Below are 18,862 nucleotides of genomic sequence, written 5' to 3' on the forward strand. Positions count from 1 at the left end.
GTGAAGCTTCCTTTACATCACAAAATAGTTAATGCTTTCAGAAGTTGGTACACACTGCCAATTGCACCATTAGGCACCCCTTTGCGTATGCACGTGTGCTAAGATACAGTAAATTCGTGCCTAATAATCTAACATAAAGAGCACCTTCCACAAACGCAGAAATACTAGTAAAGATAAAGACATTTAATCCAATCTTGCCCCTCCAAGCAGTTGTCAAGAAGACACCACACGTTCCATGTATCAAAAGAGTATATATTTGCACAAAAATAAATATTATAATTATTAATATGTGATTGTATTAAAAGGCTTACATTTCATGAATGCAATAAAATTAGATTCGAACGCATATAAAACCACTTCAAAACAAGCCAATATATATACATAAATAACTTAGATTTGTGAATGTAGAAAAAAATCGTATACATATATAAAAATAAACATCTGATGCGCTGTACATAGGACGCCTCCTTCAGTGGCACCCTCCCTGGGTAAACTCCCCCCCCCCCCGCACAACAGGCATTTTGCCCCAACCCTTCCCACTCCCGCCCCCTGCAAGTAATACAAAATAGAAGGAATACCCTCAGGTTTAATACATTAACCTTCCACAGGTTGGTGTCAACATTTCATAAGTTGGCTTTAAATATGTTCTTCCCTATAGTACGGTGTCTCAAAGGGTCATTATTTTGCTCCTGGGTTTGTGTTTGTAGGTTTCAAGCAAAGTATATGTCACAAACTGAGGCTGAGTGGTATTCGATATCTCTAAGATACAAACAGGAAGCCTTCACCCCCTAAAAAATCATTTTTATACAAGATTTTGCATCTGACAACCTTTCCTGTAGGTGAATACTTGGTCGGATCTCACTCTATTATCGGATTTTAACCCGCTGCTGAGGTTTATACTGTTTATTAAATGCCCTGAGCCCGAGTCATAGGCCACAGCCAAAAGTGAGGGCCTATAATGAGGGAGAGGGCCATTAACAACCGGTATAGCCTTCCCAAGAGGGCTATAATACATCTTTGGCAATAATTCTGTCTTCTATAGAAACACTGCTGTTTGTAACCTGTTGCATAGAATACTTCGCAGTCTGCTTAATGAAAATGGGTTTCTCTCAGCGCTCCCTAGTAAGTAGATGCCGCTTTCGATAATATTCTAAGCTGCCTGCAACTTTAATGCAATTCTGCAACTGTGACTGCCAGTGGTTGGAACCTCTGTAATTTAAAAGAGATTAAGAGGATAGTTTTAAAATTACTAAAATATTTTGACAGCAATGTGATGTCTACAAAAATAAACCAAATCAGCTTTACGAAAATAACTTATTTAAAAAGCTTAAATAAATATTTTTTTAAACCAAAGACATTAACAAATGCTTTGGAACACAAAGTTTCTGCAGACTGATACTACGGTTCCTCAAAGCGTTGTTACTTTCTGGTAGGGTACGAGCATCCCTAACTTACAAGATCTCTAGTTCTTTCATTTCAGTTTGAGTTGCTTTTCCAGTTCTCTTTTTCCTCCATGCATTATAGTGCTTGTGGGTTTTCCTTCTTCCCATTAAATGCATGACAGCAAGTACCAGAAAGCAAAGGCATAGCAAAACAGGGTCAAATACTTACGCCGTGCATGCAACAGCGCAAGATCTCTGCACGAACCTAAAGCAAAAACATAAGATCCAATGATACAATCTCAAACAAAGATAACTCTTTGCGAAGGGAAACTAAATCAACTTTTGCATACACATGATTCTCTGGTTAATAAGCGCAACAGGCTCCACGGTGCCTAAGATGCACTTATTGGCCATACTTTGACACAAATTGCATAATGTTTGCGAACAGCACATCCTCACGAACAAGTCTAAAGCAATCTTTCGTCAGACGTAACATCTACTTTTCAGCATTCTATTCGTATTTTGGGACATTCTATTCGTATTTATTGTTAATGACTCTAAAGTGCTATTGAGTGACAATGATACAACTGGTACACTCAAAACATGGCCTGGAGACAGAGCTTTCTATGGCCGCTCAATGATAGTTAAAAAAGATTAAAATGAGAAATGAGGCACTGATCCTTTCTTCAAGTGAAAGTCTTAAAATTTAGCAAATTTCATAATTCGTTTTGGAGAACTTGAGACCATAAAAGTGAATAATTATTTGGCCTACTAAGCATTCCTTCTTACTGAGCCCCACACTGGGGAGTTTCCAACACTGATTTCAAGCTTGCAGTTTCCAATTGGAACTAGAAATTGGAGCTGTGCTAGTTAACATGCAAATTTACACTGATGACGTAGGGATCCAGCGGTGTATTAAATACAGTCTTAATCTTGCACCTGGAAGACAAAAGGAAATTGTACAAGCCCTTTGATCAGCACCAGGACTATGCAAATCCCGTCAGAAGACAAAGTGGACTGAATTTACTAGTGTGTTTGAGTTCAGTACAGCTTGCCTTTATATTCAGTTTTCAATGGCTCAAGAAAGTGCACCAGTTCTGAAGCTTAAGTGACTAACGACTGGTTGGAGGGTCCACTGTACACAAAAGGCTCAAACCAAAGACATCAGGAGAAAGTAATTTCAGCTGCTCTGTTAGTGTGGTGCATTTGCAACTCTGCATACACACTCCTATGTTATTAATATACATTGCGAGAGGCGTAATCACTTGTCTCAGTCTTGTGATTGGTTGATCTGCCCGTCATTCTTGTGGATTATAAGACCAGTACACTCTGAGCATCACAGGGTGCTGCTGTGGCAAAGGTACAACTTATTGAGAGGAAAAGAAATCGGGGTAAATAGTCCTAGATACTAGGAAATTCTCTGCCAACCTGGACTGACATTTAACTAACAATTTTTACAGCTCCCTAAATCCATTGTTGTTAGAACAACCGAAAACCTGTGCTTATCTTTGTGCTCTCTTTTGCCAGCATCGATGCCATCCTTCTTAGCGCCTTGAAACAGGCATTATGTCTACTTCAGGCAAGGTAAAAATAATCCTTGTTCATTTATCCCACAAATATGGTTTCTGTGTAGTTTTTTCCATGACATTCATTTGCTGGGTTAATTTATGCAGATCAGTTTCAAGCATGTTAATAAGTAAACATATTATTGTATCTGTCCTACATGTGGGCATGGATACATATATGAAGTCATTTCCATATTGAGCTGTAACTGGTAATATTACGTGCTTGGCTGAGTGGAATTGGTCACCTTGAAATGGCTTCCTTGTAGTTTTAGAAGTTTCCAATGTACATCTTATGTAAGACTTCTTGAGAATCTAGACCCTTTTGAATCAGGTGATCTAGACAATCCTCGATGTATTCCTTCATTGTCTGTAATATGCGTTCTCTTAACTTCCCCAGTAAATTTGCGAGCCACCACCACAAAAACAGTAGGGCAGATGACCAACGATTATTCCACGGTGTCATTTCTAATAAGTCAACCACACAGCGGATCCTCTATGTTGTACAGTGGATCCACTGTGTTAATGGGACAACAGTACATCTTGGTTCACTTCATCCGTATACTTTTGGTTGAATAACTTTTTGTCAGGACCTGGCCATCAATTGCATGCCGTGTTGCAATTTTTGTTAAATCTGGATTCACAACAGTTTACAACTCTGCTTTTTATAACAACGCATAATTTGCTCCAGCTCACAATGCACTGAATTAATATGGTCATCTTCAGCTGGAAAGAAAATGTGCCAGGCTTGCGATCACCAATGGTTGCTGCTTTGCCACAACACTTAAAAGTCTTGATGGGAGGGCCGGGGCACCAAGTTCAACCTGTAGGGAAAAAAAAGTATTTGTAGGATTATTTTCCAAAAAAATTAAACAATAATACAATTATAAAACAGTTCTTCTGATTTAATGTCAATGTTAATATATTTTGGATATATATTCTGAATTTTACATCAAACTTGATTAAAGGCCAAGATTAGAACATGGGCTTCAAGGCAATTCTTGGGAGAGGATAGCCTGTTGTCTCATTTGTTTAACTGTACGTCCCAAACAGCTTGTTTCACCCTTGTTTCAGTGTAAATTTAGGTCAGTTATGACAGGGCACTGTGGCTTGTGCAGAGCATCTTAAACATTCACCAGACACCCTTGGACTTTATTTGAGGTTGGCAAGATACCGTCCAAACTTTCAGGCCCTATGGCTCACATGCCATGGCATTTAGCAGCAGCTAGAGCTTATCAAACCGGGAGTCCAGGCAACTGGCATAAACTCTATTTGGAAGGCCCAGTTCTAAGGAAGAATTTATAAGGTATCGTACAGAGGATGCTTCTCTGTAGGTGTAATTTGTTTTTGTGGCTCTTCCGCCAGAGCCATGAGTGTCCATTACCACCATTAGAGATGCCAAAATCTGACAACCACAAACACGTAGGGTGTTGTATTGAGACTGACTTATTTAAGAGTTTAGTTTTAGCCTGTATCTTCCAGTTATTTAAGAGTTTAGTTTTAGCCGGTATCTTCCAGTTATCAGTGCGATGCATATTCTTATTGTCGTGCCAGTGCATAGTCAGAAAGTAGACGTGGCTTGAGCCAGAAAAAGCAGCTTACCTCTACAGAGTAAATGACCCTGGTAACCTCCTTCCCATCCACAGTGTCTGGCTGCATAATCCAAGCACTTGGTAAAATCTCCCCCCTCACTATGTCCTTACATGGGCGCGGCATGGACTCATCGTACACAGACTGGAAGGCGACAGTGAACCACCTCTCCTGCAACACAGCCAAGAAAATACATTTGTTTACATAGGCTGTTGGAAATACAAATGACAAAAGTCATTTCATTGTAACAGTATCTTTGTAGATTAAAGCTACTATAGATTCACATGCCGAGCGAAAGCTGTGTAAGCCACAACCTAAGTATAACTATTGAAAGAAACAAAGTGATTATCTTTAGCCAGAAGATTATAATGAAGGGTACTTGGGGGCATATTTGCACTGTTTGCGCCGAATTTGCATAATTTTTTTTTTTACGCAAATTCGGCGCAAACTTAATTCCATATTTATATTTTGACACTAGACACGTCTGCCGTCAAAATATTGGAGTTAGCACCATTTTTTGGATGCATGCACCTACCTTGCGTCAATAAGATGCAAGGTAGGTGTTCCCATCTAAAAAATGGTGCTAGCCCCATATTTATCCCACTGTGCTAAAATGATGCGCGGGAGGAGGGGCTCAATAATGGTGCAAAGCTTTCTTTGCACCATATTTAACGCCTGGGTCAAACCAGGCATTAGGTGACCTGTGGACCCATTTCCATGGTAAAACACCATGGAATGGGCCCACGGGTGCCCATCCCAAGCCCCAGGAACACCCCAACCCACACCAGAGGATGTGGGACCCCATCCCAAGTAGTAGGTTAAGTACAGGTAAGTATTTAAAAAAAAATTAAGTGCCATTGAGGGCCCTGACACGGGCCCCCCTGCATGGCACTGGGTGCAATGGCCATGCCCAGGGGACCTTGGTCCCCTGGGCTGGCCATTGGGGTGGTGGGCATGACTCCTGTCTTTTCTAAGACAGGAGCCATGTGGTATGGATGGTTTTGCCTCACGAAATGACACTAGGCTGGTTAGAGGCATTTTTTTTGCCTCTAGCCAGCCTAGCATAATTTTTTGAGGCAAAACCCCTTCCCCCTGTACCGCCACCCTCACCCAGCTAATGTAATTTTTTCTGATGCTAGCCCACCCCGAGCGCTGGCTTGCGAAATTCCATTAATTTGGCGCCCACCTAGCGCTCTGGAATGACACAAGCCGGTGCTAAACTTTTGGCCGCAAAACTGCACCTGCGCAGTTTTGCGGCAAAAAGTATAAATATGGGCCTTGGTATGCCAATAACTTCAAACTATAGTGGACCCCACAATATAACTATCGAGGTATATGCCTGAATAAGCGGGGAATCTATGAAACTCAACTATTCTCCATGAAAAAAATAACCATTACCCTGACTATGAACTTTCTTTAACTTAATCAATAAAATGTTGGGACTTATTACTGAACCCTTTTTTTACAGGCAGTTAGAAGTAAAGCCATGTCCACGCTAACCTCTGGTCAGACAATCTTTCATGGAAAATGTGCTAACTGGTTGGATGTGGCCAGTTCAAGACATATAAACTACTCTTCATACTCCATCACAGATGTCTAGAACTCAAGCTTTTCAAGTAGGAGTATATTCTGAGAGCCTTGTTTTTATCATACTGTGCTAAACTCAGAATGGCCTCTGAAAGGCTTCTGAAATATCTACAGTGGCAAGTAATCACGCCCTCAAACCATAACCCTTTGAATGACTACCTCACTTGCTGCCCTGCAACTCATTATTGTTTGCAATATATTGCTACCACCTCAACAAAGAAAACAACGATAAAGCAGGCAACATTAATTCCAGCTGCACAGGACTTTGCTACTTATGAGAGAAAACAACACAGATGGAGGCTAACAAGCATATACAAAATAAAAATGACAACCAAACGTTCTGGGCCCTCCCACTTATTCTGGAGATGAAGAGAACGTTGCTTAGAATACAATTCTGCGCTTTGCCTTAGAGGTCTTAGCCTTATGATGATCGGGCCCTGGAAAGGAGACCACATGCTGTTAATGCAGAAAAGCCAGCAAATCACTACTTGACTTCATTAGTGTCTGCAATAATCTGGTCGGTCCCAGATGGAAATACATGTGGCATCCTTTCTTGAGGCGTAAGAACTGCAAGGATGCAGTGAGAGCAGCCTAGGTGGAAAAGACCTCCAATTGTCTGGTGATTTTTTTTTTTTTTTTTTTAAACCTTTTATATTGCTTTAGCGGAGATTAGACTGTCTGAAGTGCACAATATAATAAATGTCGGTTCTTCGCTCTTCCTGGGTTCTACAATTTACAATACGTATCATATAAAGTTGTCTTACTTCATTGTATTGCTACGATTTTAATTAATTGTGAAATGAATATGTATTATTATTATAGTCACACACTTTGCATGTGCAGTTTTTTTTAGTGCTTTTGTTGGTACTGTAAATTGTCTTCTTCCAAAATTTTAAAATGTATGCATTGGCCACAAGTGTGTTTTGAAATGACTTGGTATGTGGTCAACAAAAAGAGCACATTATCCAGAACTGTAGACATCATCATATATATTGCCATGCATAGCATGAGATAGTGCAGTGTTTTGGGAAAGTTCTATAGGACACAAAGGCCCAAATTTATGGGGATTTGCTGCGCTGCCCTGCTTCAAAAAGAAAGGGCAGGAATGCGCCTTATCTATAGCATATGGATCATTCCTGTCCTTTTCCCCTGCACTGGTGCTGTTTCAGCAGCCTAGCGTCAATGCAGACACCCTTGTACCATGGTGCAAGAGTGTCTGCGTTGTAGGCAGGATTGTTTTTGTGCAGGAAGGCGCACCTTCCTGCATAAAAACAATCCTGGGAGGTTTTTTCCTCTTTCTACGTGTGCTGCAGAAGAGAAATAAAGGTTTTTCTCCTTATTAAGCCTCGCCTGGGGAGGCGTAAGGTTCTGACGAATCCCCTACTTTACACGATTAAGTAAATCTGTGGCAGCATCAAAACACATGTGTGTTGCATGGGAACACCCACCGCAACACCCACGAACGCCTCCCTGATGCAGAGTAAGACAACGCAGCGATTTGCGCTGCCTTGCCTTACTCCATATCTATGAGGCCATGAAAAGCCACGCAAAGTGGCTTTAGGTGGCCCCATAGATATTGTTGAGAGGTTTCTGCTGCCGTTGCGTCAAAAAAAGTGATAGAAAGGCAGAGAAGGCCTTTCATAAAGAAAGAGCACATTAGCTAGAACTGTCGGACTGTAGACATCATCATCATCATGACATATATTGTGTAGCAAGGGATAGGGCTGTGTTTTGGGAAAGTAGTATATTTGTTTGCTACGCATACACCACCTAGGAACACTTGATCAATCTTATCTGCATTTACGTTACATACAAAACCGCTGTAACAGCTCAGGTACTCTCTTTGTGAACCTACCAAAGAGTCAGATGCCACGTATTGATTTCAATGCATTATTTCTCCTATTACCTGCAGGAGCTTGTCATTATCAGCCTAATTATGCCTTGTTTACATTTGTAAATAGAGAAAAAGTGATGCAGGGAGTATATATGCGTATTGCAGGATTAAAATTGGGAAAAACCTATTGCTACATGTGATGGATTGTGCTCAGTCATATGTTAGTGATATTGGACAGGTGTTAGGAAACTCCAAATATCCTAAGATCATACACAGTTGTGATATATTCAACATTTCAAACCAGATTCCTTTCTTCTACCATACCACAAATATTTGAATGTTATAAGAGGTACCACACAAGTCACATTCGAGATGGTTGGCCCAGCACAGTGGTCATTTCTCTTTAGATGCTATCATCGCTAAGGCAACCACCGCACATATACATCTTTCAGTTTATATAAAGTTGCTTATTTCACTGCTTTCCAGACCTCTGTCCATGAAGAGTTAGGCAATGATGCTCTTACTGGGCTATTGCTAGGGTTGGCTATAGCTAAAGTAACTTGTATGTCCCTGTACTATCTTGGTCATAATTGGGAATCTGAAATAGAAAGACTTGTGTTACAAGCTGTGTGTCTGCCTGTTTTATTTACTTTGAGATCATATGTTGCTTTCTGGTGTTCTTTGGGCCGAGTGCCACTACCTCACTGGAGGTCATTGTGAACAGTTTTAAATGTAGTGATTATAACTTGTAGTGATAACATAATGCATGGTGGGCATTGTAGTCTTGTTTTGCCTCCAGTGAAATAATTAGACTAACATACCCTAAATGAATGATTTGAAGGTGAAAAGATCAGGACTGCAGACAGTGTCGTAATGACTGTAGGAAGCTGGCCTGGTGTGTGGCGAGCACCTATGGTGTTATCACCTTATACCAGGTCCAGGTATCTCCTATTAGTGAAGTGCAGGCAGTGTCTAGGAAGCCAGGGCTCTGTAGAGGTAGCTGTGGGTGAGCAGCCAAGGCTTAGCTAGGATACATGCAAAGCTCACGCAATATCACTGTAGCAACGCAGCACTTACACACATGAAAGAACCACACAGTGTTACAAAAATAAAGGTACGTTATTATAGTAACCCAAATGCTATAATACTGAATAGGCAATTCCCCAACTGGAGGTAAGTAAACACACTATTATATACACACTAGCTATCAGTAAAGAATTGGTAAAAGCAATAGCAACTAGTGAGGGCCCAAGGGGAGAATCAAACCATATACTAAAAAAGTGGAATGTGAAAAGCAGTCCCCCACCCAAGGAAGTGGAATCAGTAGAGGGGAGCTGGAGGAACTAGGAACCCCAAGAGTTGAGCACCAGAGTGAAACCCAGCGACTAGGAGAGCAGAGGTAAGTACCTGGTTTTCTCAGAATCCAACAGGAGGACTGGAAAAGGATTATGCAAGACCCAAAAAAGACTAGAAGAACCCAAAGGTGGATCCTGACAGAAGAGGACTGGCAAAGGAAGGGGACCAAATCCAGTTTGTGATGGAGTGTCCAGCTGTGGCAGGTGCCACTACCCACCCTTCTGTGGATACAGGACCAGGTCTACGGTGGACAAAGAAGGTCAGCAGCGCAGCACCGGAGATGAAGAGGAGTCCCAGGAAGGATGTAAGTAATGTCCCACGCCGGCAGTCGTGATGCAGTCAGTTAGTGGTGCTGGAAAACCACCAACAAGCCTTGGCAAATGCAAGAGACGGAGAAGAAGGTTTGCATAGTTGAGGTGGACCAGAGAGGTCCACGGGACTTGACCCAAGGAGTGGAGACCGGGGTGACCCTCAGCAGCTGGGAGAGTCACAAGAAGAGGAGGCAGCCCCTACAGGCAACCCACTGGCAGCAGGCACAGGAGCTGCAGTGAGGCCCACTCAGCACATCCGAAGAGGAGTCCCATGTCGCTGGAGCAGCAGGCAGGAGACTGTGCTTTGCAGGGAGGAGTGCTGGAGGCCGGGGCTACAGAGAGCCTGAAGATCCCTTGGAGGAGGAGCAAACACACCTTGGTAGCTGCAAGAGTCACAGTGCACAGAGGTACTGTCCTGCAAGGACAGGCAAGGGCTTACCGTTTCCCAAGTTGGACAGCTGGTAGAGAGGATCAAGGGGACTACTCCAGACCACCACCTGTGATGTAGAATCCATGCAGTTCCGGAGGAGAGCAGATCCACGCAGCTGGTCGTCATTGAGGTTGGTGCCTGCAGATGCAGGGGAGTGACTCCTTCACTCCAAGGGAGATTTCTTCTTACTTCTTGTGCAGGCTGAAGACTCGCCACCCTCAGAGGATGTACAGCTGGGGAAATGTCGCAGTTGCTGAAAGTAGCCGGAGAAACAATGTTGCTGAGCAAAGTCGTCACTCTAGTTGCAGACTGTCGGTTCCTGGAGGGTTCGGTTGCAGTTTCAGTGGCCAGAAGATGAAGTAAACAATGCAGAGGAGTCCTGCTGGAATCTTGCACATCGAATCTGAGGACCCACCCAAGAGGGAGATCGTAAATAGCCCAGGAAGGGGGATTGGTCACCTAGCAGAGTGACCACCTTTCAGGAGGGGGCTTTGACGTGACCTACCTGACCTGGCCACTCAGATGCTCCCAGGGGCCTCTGGCCACCTTGGATTCAAGATGGTAGAATCAAGTGGCCACCTGGAAGAGTTCTGGGCATCACCCCTAGGGTGGTGATGGACAGGGGAGTGGTCACTCCCCTTCCGTTTGTCCAGTTTCGCACCAGAGAAAGGACCGGGGACTCTGGACTGGTGAAAACCAATTTATGCAAGGAGGGCACCACATTTGCCCTTCAAAGCATACCGGTGGCTTGGGGAGGCTACCCGTCCGAACCTACCTCTCCCACAGGAAATCCTTTGTTCTGCCTTCCTCTGCCTGACCTGGTCAAGCAGCAGGAGGGCAGAAACCTGTCTGGGGGGTGGCAGCAGTGTGGGTTGCCCGAAAACCCCCAGAAAAAATGGTAGGAGCAATGCTGGGGTCCTCTTAAGGAGCCCCCCAGAGTTCATGGAATCATACAACCAAAACTGGCAACAGTATTGGGGTATGATAATGACATATTTGATACCAAACATACCTAAGTTCGGAGTTACCATTATGTAGCTGGACCCAGGTAGTGACCTGTGTCCATTACACAAGTAAAATGGCTTCCCTGCACTTATGAAGTCCAGTTTAATGGAGCTGGAGTTTGTGGGGGCACCTCTACTCATGCAGGGGTGCCCTCGCACACAGGTACCTGCACCCTCCCCTGTTGGCTAGGGGGGCCTGCCATAGGGGTGACTTGCACCCCGTGCAGTGACCTATAGGGAAAGGGTATTGGCACCTTTCCACGCAGGGTGCATTGGCAGGCCTGCAGACACATTTTGCATGGGCTCCCATGGATGGCATAATACATGCTGCAGCCCAGGGGGAAACCCTGGTGCCCCAATGCCCTGGGTACCTAAGTACCATAATCTAGGGACGTATATGGGGGACCAGTATGCCAATTTTGGGGTGTGCAAAGTTCTAAGGGACCAAATTTAGAGGGAGAGAGCACAATCACTGGGGTCCTGGTGAGCAGGATCCCAGTGAAAACAGTCAAAGCATACTGACAGTGGGGGTAACCATGCCAAAAAGAGGCTACTTTCCTACAAGAATATGTGACAGAACAACTAGGTCCTAAACAGCTATAGCCTAAACCACTACTGCTAAACAACTAAAAAGTCTCTACAACTAAGTACTGAACAACTACTGTCTAAAAAACAATTGTGCCTGAATAACAATTGCCCGAACAACTAATATATATATATATATATATATATATATATATATATATATATTTATTCTAAACAACTAATAAACCATAAAAACCAAAAAGAAAACGTTACCTTAAAATTAGTTGTTCAGGCAATTGTTATTCAGGCACAATTGTTGTTTAGACAGTAGCTGTTCAGTACTTAGTTGTAGAGACTTTTTAGTTGTTTAGCAGTAGTGTATCAGGTAAGTAGTGGTTTATACCTAGTTGTTCAGGATGTTTCCCTTCCTACAATGACCTAGAGTGAGATGGTCACCTTATTTGCGATATCTGTGGTGGGACTGTAAGTCATCTGTTTACAATGGCCCAGATGAAGATTCTAATAGCAGAAAAGTCTTATCAGCTCACAAGGAAACACATCTCAGCGTGTATGTGAGTTGCGTTCTCTCAAAATTATATTACTTACTTCTTTTGATTCCATACTGATACAGCAGAAATCTCTGGACTGCTTCAGATAGCACTGAGACATGTCACTCACCAGGTATACTGAAACAAAAAGAAAGAGCATTCAGCTAAGTACAACGCATGGAAATGTACAGCTGCCTCACATCCTAAGGCCACCTCTGAAGTTCCATGGCACTCGATCTCTAACCTAGCAGTAGTTCAGGCGTGGTCCTAAGGTGAGTCGCACTGCAGAAACGTTTGTAAATTTTAATTTGTATGGGAAGTATTCATTATTACACCCATGATTTCAGTTTTGGAAATGTTTCAATATACTTACAGAATAATCTAGAACAAAAAATAGGTTAGGAAATCGAACAACTTTAACAATTTAAAGAAAAAAATCAAACATTTTTCATAAACGTTTACAAATATTTAACAGCAGCCATTAGAACTTAGTGTCCCTTATGTCCCTCTCTCATATCTGTCAAACAAATTTCAAATTATTTATTATTAAGCTTGATTTTATTCTTGTTATCCCCAATGTCCCTTTCATTCCTAAGGAACAAGTTACTAATCTTTGGTAATGCTCTTTCTGGTGGTTACTGTGTCTAACCGTAAATTCTTCATGTTCAGAATATCCCACAAGTGCCAAACTGGATCCAAAGAATTTTCCAGCAGAGCTCCCATGCGCTGCTAGGTGTCATCGTGTGATTCTGGACTGGCTCCGCCCACCCCCAGAAGTGACGGAGCAGAGCCACATTTAAGTGTCAGCTGTGCAAGCTGACGTCCATTTCTTGTCCTTTCCCTTTACACTCCCTCAGGGGCAGAGTGTAAAAGAATTGCTGATAACAAAAGCTGGTTACGAAAGCTTAGGCTGTAAGGGGTCAGTGTTTCCGGCACCTCACCAGGCAACAAACATGTCCTAGTACCCAGCACGGGTGAATTTGGGGGCATATTTATACTCTGTTTGCGCCGAATGTGCGTCAAACTTTTTGACGCACAATCGGCGCAAACCCTGCCCCATATTTATACTTTGACGTCCGACGCCGCGGGTGTCAAAGTTCCACCATGTCCGCCATTTTTTGGAAGGGGGAACCAGCCTTGCGTTAATTATATGCAAGGTAGGCGTTTCCTTCCAAAAAATGACTTTAAGGCCTGTTGGGCGCGGTTTTTTAACGCCTGGGTCAGGGCAGGCGTTAAGGGACCTGTGGGCTCAGAAGGAGCCCAGAGGTGCCCTCCCATGCCCCCAGGGACACCCCCTGCCACCCTTGCCCACCCCAGGAGGACACCCAAGGATGGAGGGACCCATCCCACGGAAGTTGAGGTAAGTTGGGGTAAGTATTTTTTTTCGTATTTGTTTGTGGCATAGGGGGGCCTGATTTGGGCCCCCCTACATGCCACTATGCCCAATGACCATGCCCAGGGGACATAAGTCCCCTGGGCATGGCCATTGGGCAAGGGGGCATGACTCCTGTCTTTGCTAAGACAGGAGTAATTCCCATGGGGGTTGTGCGTCAAACAAAATGGGGCAAATCGGGTTGAGGCCTGAATTTTGCCTCAGACCTGACTTGCCCCATTTTTTGACGCCCAACCTCCGTTTTCCCATACGCCGGCGCTGCCTGGTGTGAGTCATATTTTTTGACGCACACCAGTCCGCAGCGCCGGCTAACGTCATTCTATAAATAAGGCGCCTGCATGGCGTTAGCCGGCGGTAAAATGTTTGACGCACAACTGCGTTGGCGCAGTTGTGCGTCAAAAAGTATAAATATGGGCCTTGGTGTCTCGCAGCGAGGATGACAGCTACCACCTCAGAAGTCAATTCAAACACAGTCCATTGCCAACTGTTAATCTCCATGCACGGAGGTGTAATTTGCTACAGTTTTGACAAAGGACCTTGCCCTCTTGCTGAGCCAGGTGTACTCCTAAAGTGGTACCATGATCGGTGGACAGATGCTCATGCTCAGAAGTTCCAGGTACCTCACTCTCCTGGCACAGTCTGGGGAAATTAAATTGACTTGGGCCTGGTTGTTCTTGATTTTCTTCAGAACTCAGGACAGGAGAGATAGTGGGGGAAGGCACACAAGAGTTCCTCATTCCATTCCAGTCAGAATGAGTCTCCTAATGAGTGCTAGTGCAGAAACCCCGACATGCAAAATGGTTTGAGCCAAGGCTCTCCGCACCGATCAAGTACATTATGAACCACCGAGAGCTACAGACACCACTCTTGATATACCTGCTTAAGTCATCCGCTATGGCATTCCGGCACCCGGCCAAGCGGTTGGCTAACAGAAAGATGTTCTGCTGCTCCAGCACCCTCCAGAGACATAAAGCCTCCTGGTGCAGGGGCCAGGAGCCCACTCCACCCTGCTTGTTGCAGTACCACATGATGGTGATGTCGTCCATGAGAACCTCCACCACACTTCCCCTGATGGATGGCAAGGAAGCCTTCAGGACCATTCTAGAGCAGACTCGAGCTTCTCTCTGAAGAGTCTAGAACCACCAGCAATGCTTGCACATCACTGACAATTTGTCTTTTTTGTTTTAGTTACATGTCTTTATGATGTTTGCAATTAAAACCTTTTCATTTCAAATTAACCACTAGATACTGATTAACTAGGGACCCTTGTTCCTATTCAGAATTTGGGGCATATTTACAAGAGCCTTGCGTCACTTCTTGTAGCTCTATCACTTCCAGGTAAGTACGGAGCCAGTGCAGAGCTACACAGCCTTACCTAATGGAGCAGAACATCACCTACTAGAGCACTGGAGAACAATTCTCAGATTGCAGTTTGGTGTTGGGGATTTAAATGTGAGGTATCTGTGGTTGGAAGTATCCATTAGAAACACTATCTTGAGCCTTTGTTTGTCTAATGACAGAGTGATGATTCCTCCTACTCATGATGGAGGCAGATCTCATGTTGAAAGAACTGAGTACTTAAATGACATTACTTAGGGCATTAGGGTATTCCCCAGCTCCCAAAGTACCAGTCCTCCTTTACTTATCCTTTATTACCCGATCCCTTCCCTCCATCCCTACCTCTCCAGGGCCAGATTCTACCACTAACATCCATGTTTTCTTTGCTAGAAGGTCCAGCTCCCTAGTACCGGCCTCTGTGATTCCCACCTGTTCCAAACTCCATGTATCCCCACCTCACTGGGACCAGCATCCCTCTGCCAGCTTCAGTGCTTCTCCCATTAACATTGCTCAGACACTGCCACCTTGTGAAACATTCCACCATAACCAGTCAATACATCTCTTTACAACCTTCCTCCATGCAGCCCCTCCTGGCTACGTTACTGTCCTTTATGTTTCCCTCCCAATGGCTCTAGGTATTTCCCCACACACCCACCTCTATTAGTCAGGAGCCTTGTGCACAGCACTACGTATCATGTAATATCACCTCCTGTGACGCCACAACCAGAAAAATGTCTCTCACCCCACTCCCCTGGAAATCTGGAAGATGTCACCTCTAACTCTCTTCGAAAAAGGTCAGTGCATTTGCTCACCAAGCTGAATTTCGCTGCTCACTTTCTTGTGCACCCGCAGCGTGGTTATGGTTTTGTCATAGTGATATCTGTTGTTGGGGTCCTTCACTGCGCACCACACACTGTGCAGAGGCCTCGCTATCACGCCGGCTCCCAGGAAGCCATGCCTGGTCGCAGACGGGTACTGTTTGTGGTACACCATGACCTCCTCTTCTCTGCACTGGTAGCTGAAGGAAAATCACAAGTTAGTGGCGATCAATGGGGCAACTACAGGCCTGAGCCTGCTGCACAGGCATTAGAAACAGAAGCAAAATGACAGTGACTTACTTCCATCCAGCAATGGCTTGACCCTTGAAGAGGTTCTCCAGGTTGTATGAGCAGGCAGCCATAATCTAAAAGGAAATGCAGTTCAATATTATGCTATAAGCATTTCTAGATTTCCCCCACTGCCCCAACAATAGATATTTATTCTTTGAAGAAACTGATTTTATTAGTGTAATGTAAACTTAAATAAAGACATTGCATTTTGCACCGTATCTGTTGTTTTTTTAGCAATGTTGCATGAAGGTTTGCACAGCTACTGCAATGGGCTCAGCCAGAGTTATAACTCTTTCGTCTGTTAACTGAGCAGTCATTTTGCACTACTTTTTAGATCTGTGGGCCCGATTCACAAATGTAAATGTACACTCTTGCGTAAGGTTACTCTTTTTTGGTATTCACAAATGATTTAATAGTAACTTTACAACTGTGGAAACTCGCAGTCAGGGCAGAGAACTCTGCACAAGAAAAGACAGTCCTGTATGACCTCTGTCACCCCTGTGCTTCTCCCCTCCTTGTCCCTCTTGTGCTCACCTGGATGCTTCTCCCTACTGCACTGCTTTCCCCCAACACCTAACCCTGTTGTGCTTCCCTGTCTTCCCACCCTCCTCGTGTTGCTTTCTCCTCCCTCCCACCATCCCTGTGTTGCTTCCACGTTCCCCTATCCTTCCCGGCGTTGCTTTCTCCCCCCATTGCTTCGGTCCCCCCACTCATGCTTTGAAAAATATGCTTTTGCTTGTTGTATTTTCTTTTTAGTGACTGATCCAACATGGATAAGTACCTAGAAAGAAAAAGTGTCTGCGTCATTTTGCAGAATTTGGTGTTCGCACCTACCAAATGATGCTGTCAGCTGCGCCAAGGGTTTTCTTTTAACTTTAGCCATGCGGCACAGCATCAGGGATGCTGTGGAGAGCATCTAAAGCCCATTGGCAAAGCCAAAAGGTTACAAAGGTGAGACCTATTGGCTTTGTCAATGCTTACTGCCTGTAGGTGTGTCTGCCTTCAGAAAACTTGTGATAAAACAGCAGACTTCACACTTAGTCCGTCTGTCTGGTTACACGAAGCACGTGACCCTGCACAACCCTTTTTCAGAACCTAGGCACTAGTGAAGACTTATCCGTCCTTAAGAGATGTAGATTAAAGTACGCTGGGGTGTGCCATTACTAGGATTAACCCGAAAAGGCCAGATCTTTTTTGTTTTTCAATACTTATTTTAGGAATGTGAATAATTGTGCACTCAGTTGTGCAATGACAGTGTTCAGAGCCAACTTATAGCCCCACCGACATGAGAGTCACAGACGCTACAATTGGAGTAGCACCTGGTGAAGTTTACTTGAAGAAAACATAGTAGAGCACAGAATAACACATCACAGTAATCCCTGAGCAACGTGAACATCTGAAGACATCTGCATATAAAAAACTGAATGCTCATTCATTTCCTACTAATATCTGCTTTGGGCAGGCACCGCGTCAATTACTACGTAACAAAAATACATGTTAATGAATAGGAGGGCAACACTTATAATAATGACACATTCAGGTTTTATAAGGCGAACACCAGGGAACTGTTTAGCACATTGCCCCTGCCGGGGCACCCAGTGATGATTTGATCATCCCTGGGTATCACTGAGGGCTTTGCTGGTACGGCTGGAAGGCGTGGACCACCAGCAGGCTTGTCCCCTCCCTAACCAGTTCCATACCCAAAGAACCGCTCAGGAAAAGGGTTTTGATAATAAACTACAAAGTACACTACCATCTGAGGACCACTCTTGGCATTTTTTTGGTACAGATCAACCATGGGAATGGGTGGGTGGGATTTCAGTGATTTGCGCATCACCGTGCTTCAAGGGACAAAGAGTGTACCCTGGAGGCTGGCCAGCCTTTTACATTTTCTGCTCCACCATCCTGTACTAATGATCACGCTTCCGGTTAGTTGGCTGTCTCAGATGGGAATCTCGCTGGGAAGCAACGATTCTGGGGAAGCAAAGATTCTGGGAAACCACAGACTGAAGGGGGGCAGTAGCTCAGGCCAAACGGACCCCCAGGAGGCATTCAAGCTCTGTTCTGGCCCTCCCCAAATCTCTCCTGGACCTGTCATGATGGCATTGGTACCTGATGCACAACAGGGAAGGATGGGGGGGGGTTAAGGTCTAGACTGTGAGCCTCCAGAGAATGTGCTTTGCTTAGATATGGTCTCAGATATATCAAAATATCATCTACCTTCAATCTGGTGCCTCTCTGGTAGCCTTTGCACAGTGCAGGTGGATAGAATCCCTTCAGTGTGGGATGGGACAAATGGATATGATGTACCATTGGATCACAGCTTCCTTATCATCCTTCTGATTGAAAGATTCGTTTCCTTGCAGAGCTGACATCAGGAACTACTTTTTTCTTTTTCTTTCAGCACTCCATAGGTATGCATGTGTTTTCTTGCTCTTGCCAGGTGTGCTGCTTCCTTCTTCAGGTCCCTGCCCACCACTGTGTTGATCTTTCCACCTGCTGCTCTGTTGCTTCTACAGACCCTCCCTGTCCTGCTTGTTTTTGTTTTTGTTTTTTTAAATAAATGTTCAACCCAAAAAAGTGGGTGAGTGGAGTACAAGCCTGTTTCTGCAATGTTCTTCACAGGTTATACGTAATACATTCAATTTCCATGTCTTGCTCTGCGATCTTAGCCTACCATTTAATATGGGCCTCTTCTTGCATTAACCAAGCCCTGCCAGAATGGCCACTTTCAGATCACGCAAAGCTCCCCGATCTCCACCGGCTAGCATTTCCACCTAATGGTTGATGGTCCTTAAACCATTGCTGGCCCGGATGCTCCAAAGAACCCAAATGAATACATCACATGTGTTTAACATAACACAAAATGTATTTAAAAGAGGCATCAATTAAC

General features: G+C 44.2%; 1 protein-coding gene across 1 annotated transcript in view; it reads right to left on the reverse strand.

Moving 5' to 3' along the window:
* Nucleotides 1-238: 238 nt before the first annotated feature.
* STARD9 (StAR related lipid transfer domain containing 9) overlaps nucleotides 239-18,862 on the reverse strand; it is a 327,608-nt gene continuing 308,984 nt past the window's right edge. Inside the window, exons 30-34 of the mRNA XM_069208915.1 lie at nucleotides 15,979-16,043; nucleotides 15,673-15,878; nucleotides 12,188-12,267; nucleotides 4,547-4,705; nucleotides 239-3,768 (exon numbers count right to left, since the gene is read on the reverse strand). Of these exons, the coding sequence (XP_069065016.1) occupies nucleotides 3,667-3,768; nucleotides 4,547-4,705; nucleotides 12,188-12,267; nucleotides 15,673-15,878; nucleotides 15,979-16,043 (612 nt within the window). The 3' untranslated portion in view covers nucleotides 239-3,666. The remainder of the gene's footprint in view (nucleotides 3,769-4,546; nucleotides 4,706-12,187; nucleotides 12,268-15,672; nucleotides 15,879-15,978; nucleotides 16,044-18,862) is intronic.

This window comes from Pleurodeles waltl, chromosome 9, assembly GCF_031143425.1.
Source record: "Pleurodeles waltl isolate 20211129_DDA chromosome 9, aPleWal1.hap1.20221129, whole genome shotgun sequence".
Classification (NCBI taxonomy): domain Eukaryota; kingdom Metazoa; phylum Chordata; class Amphibia; order Caudata; family Salamandridae; genus Pleurodeles; species Pleurodeles waltl.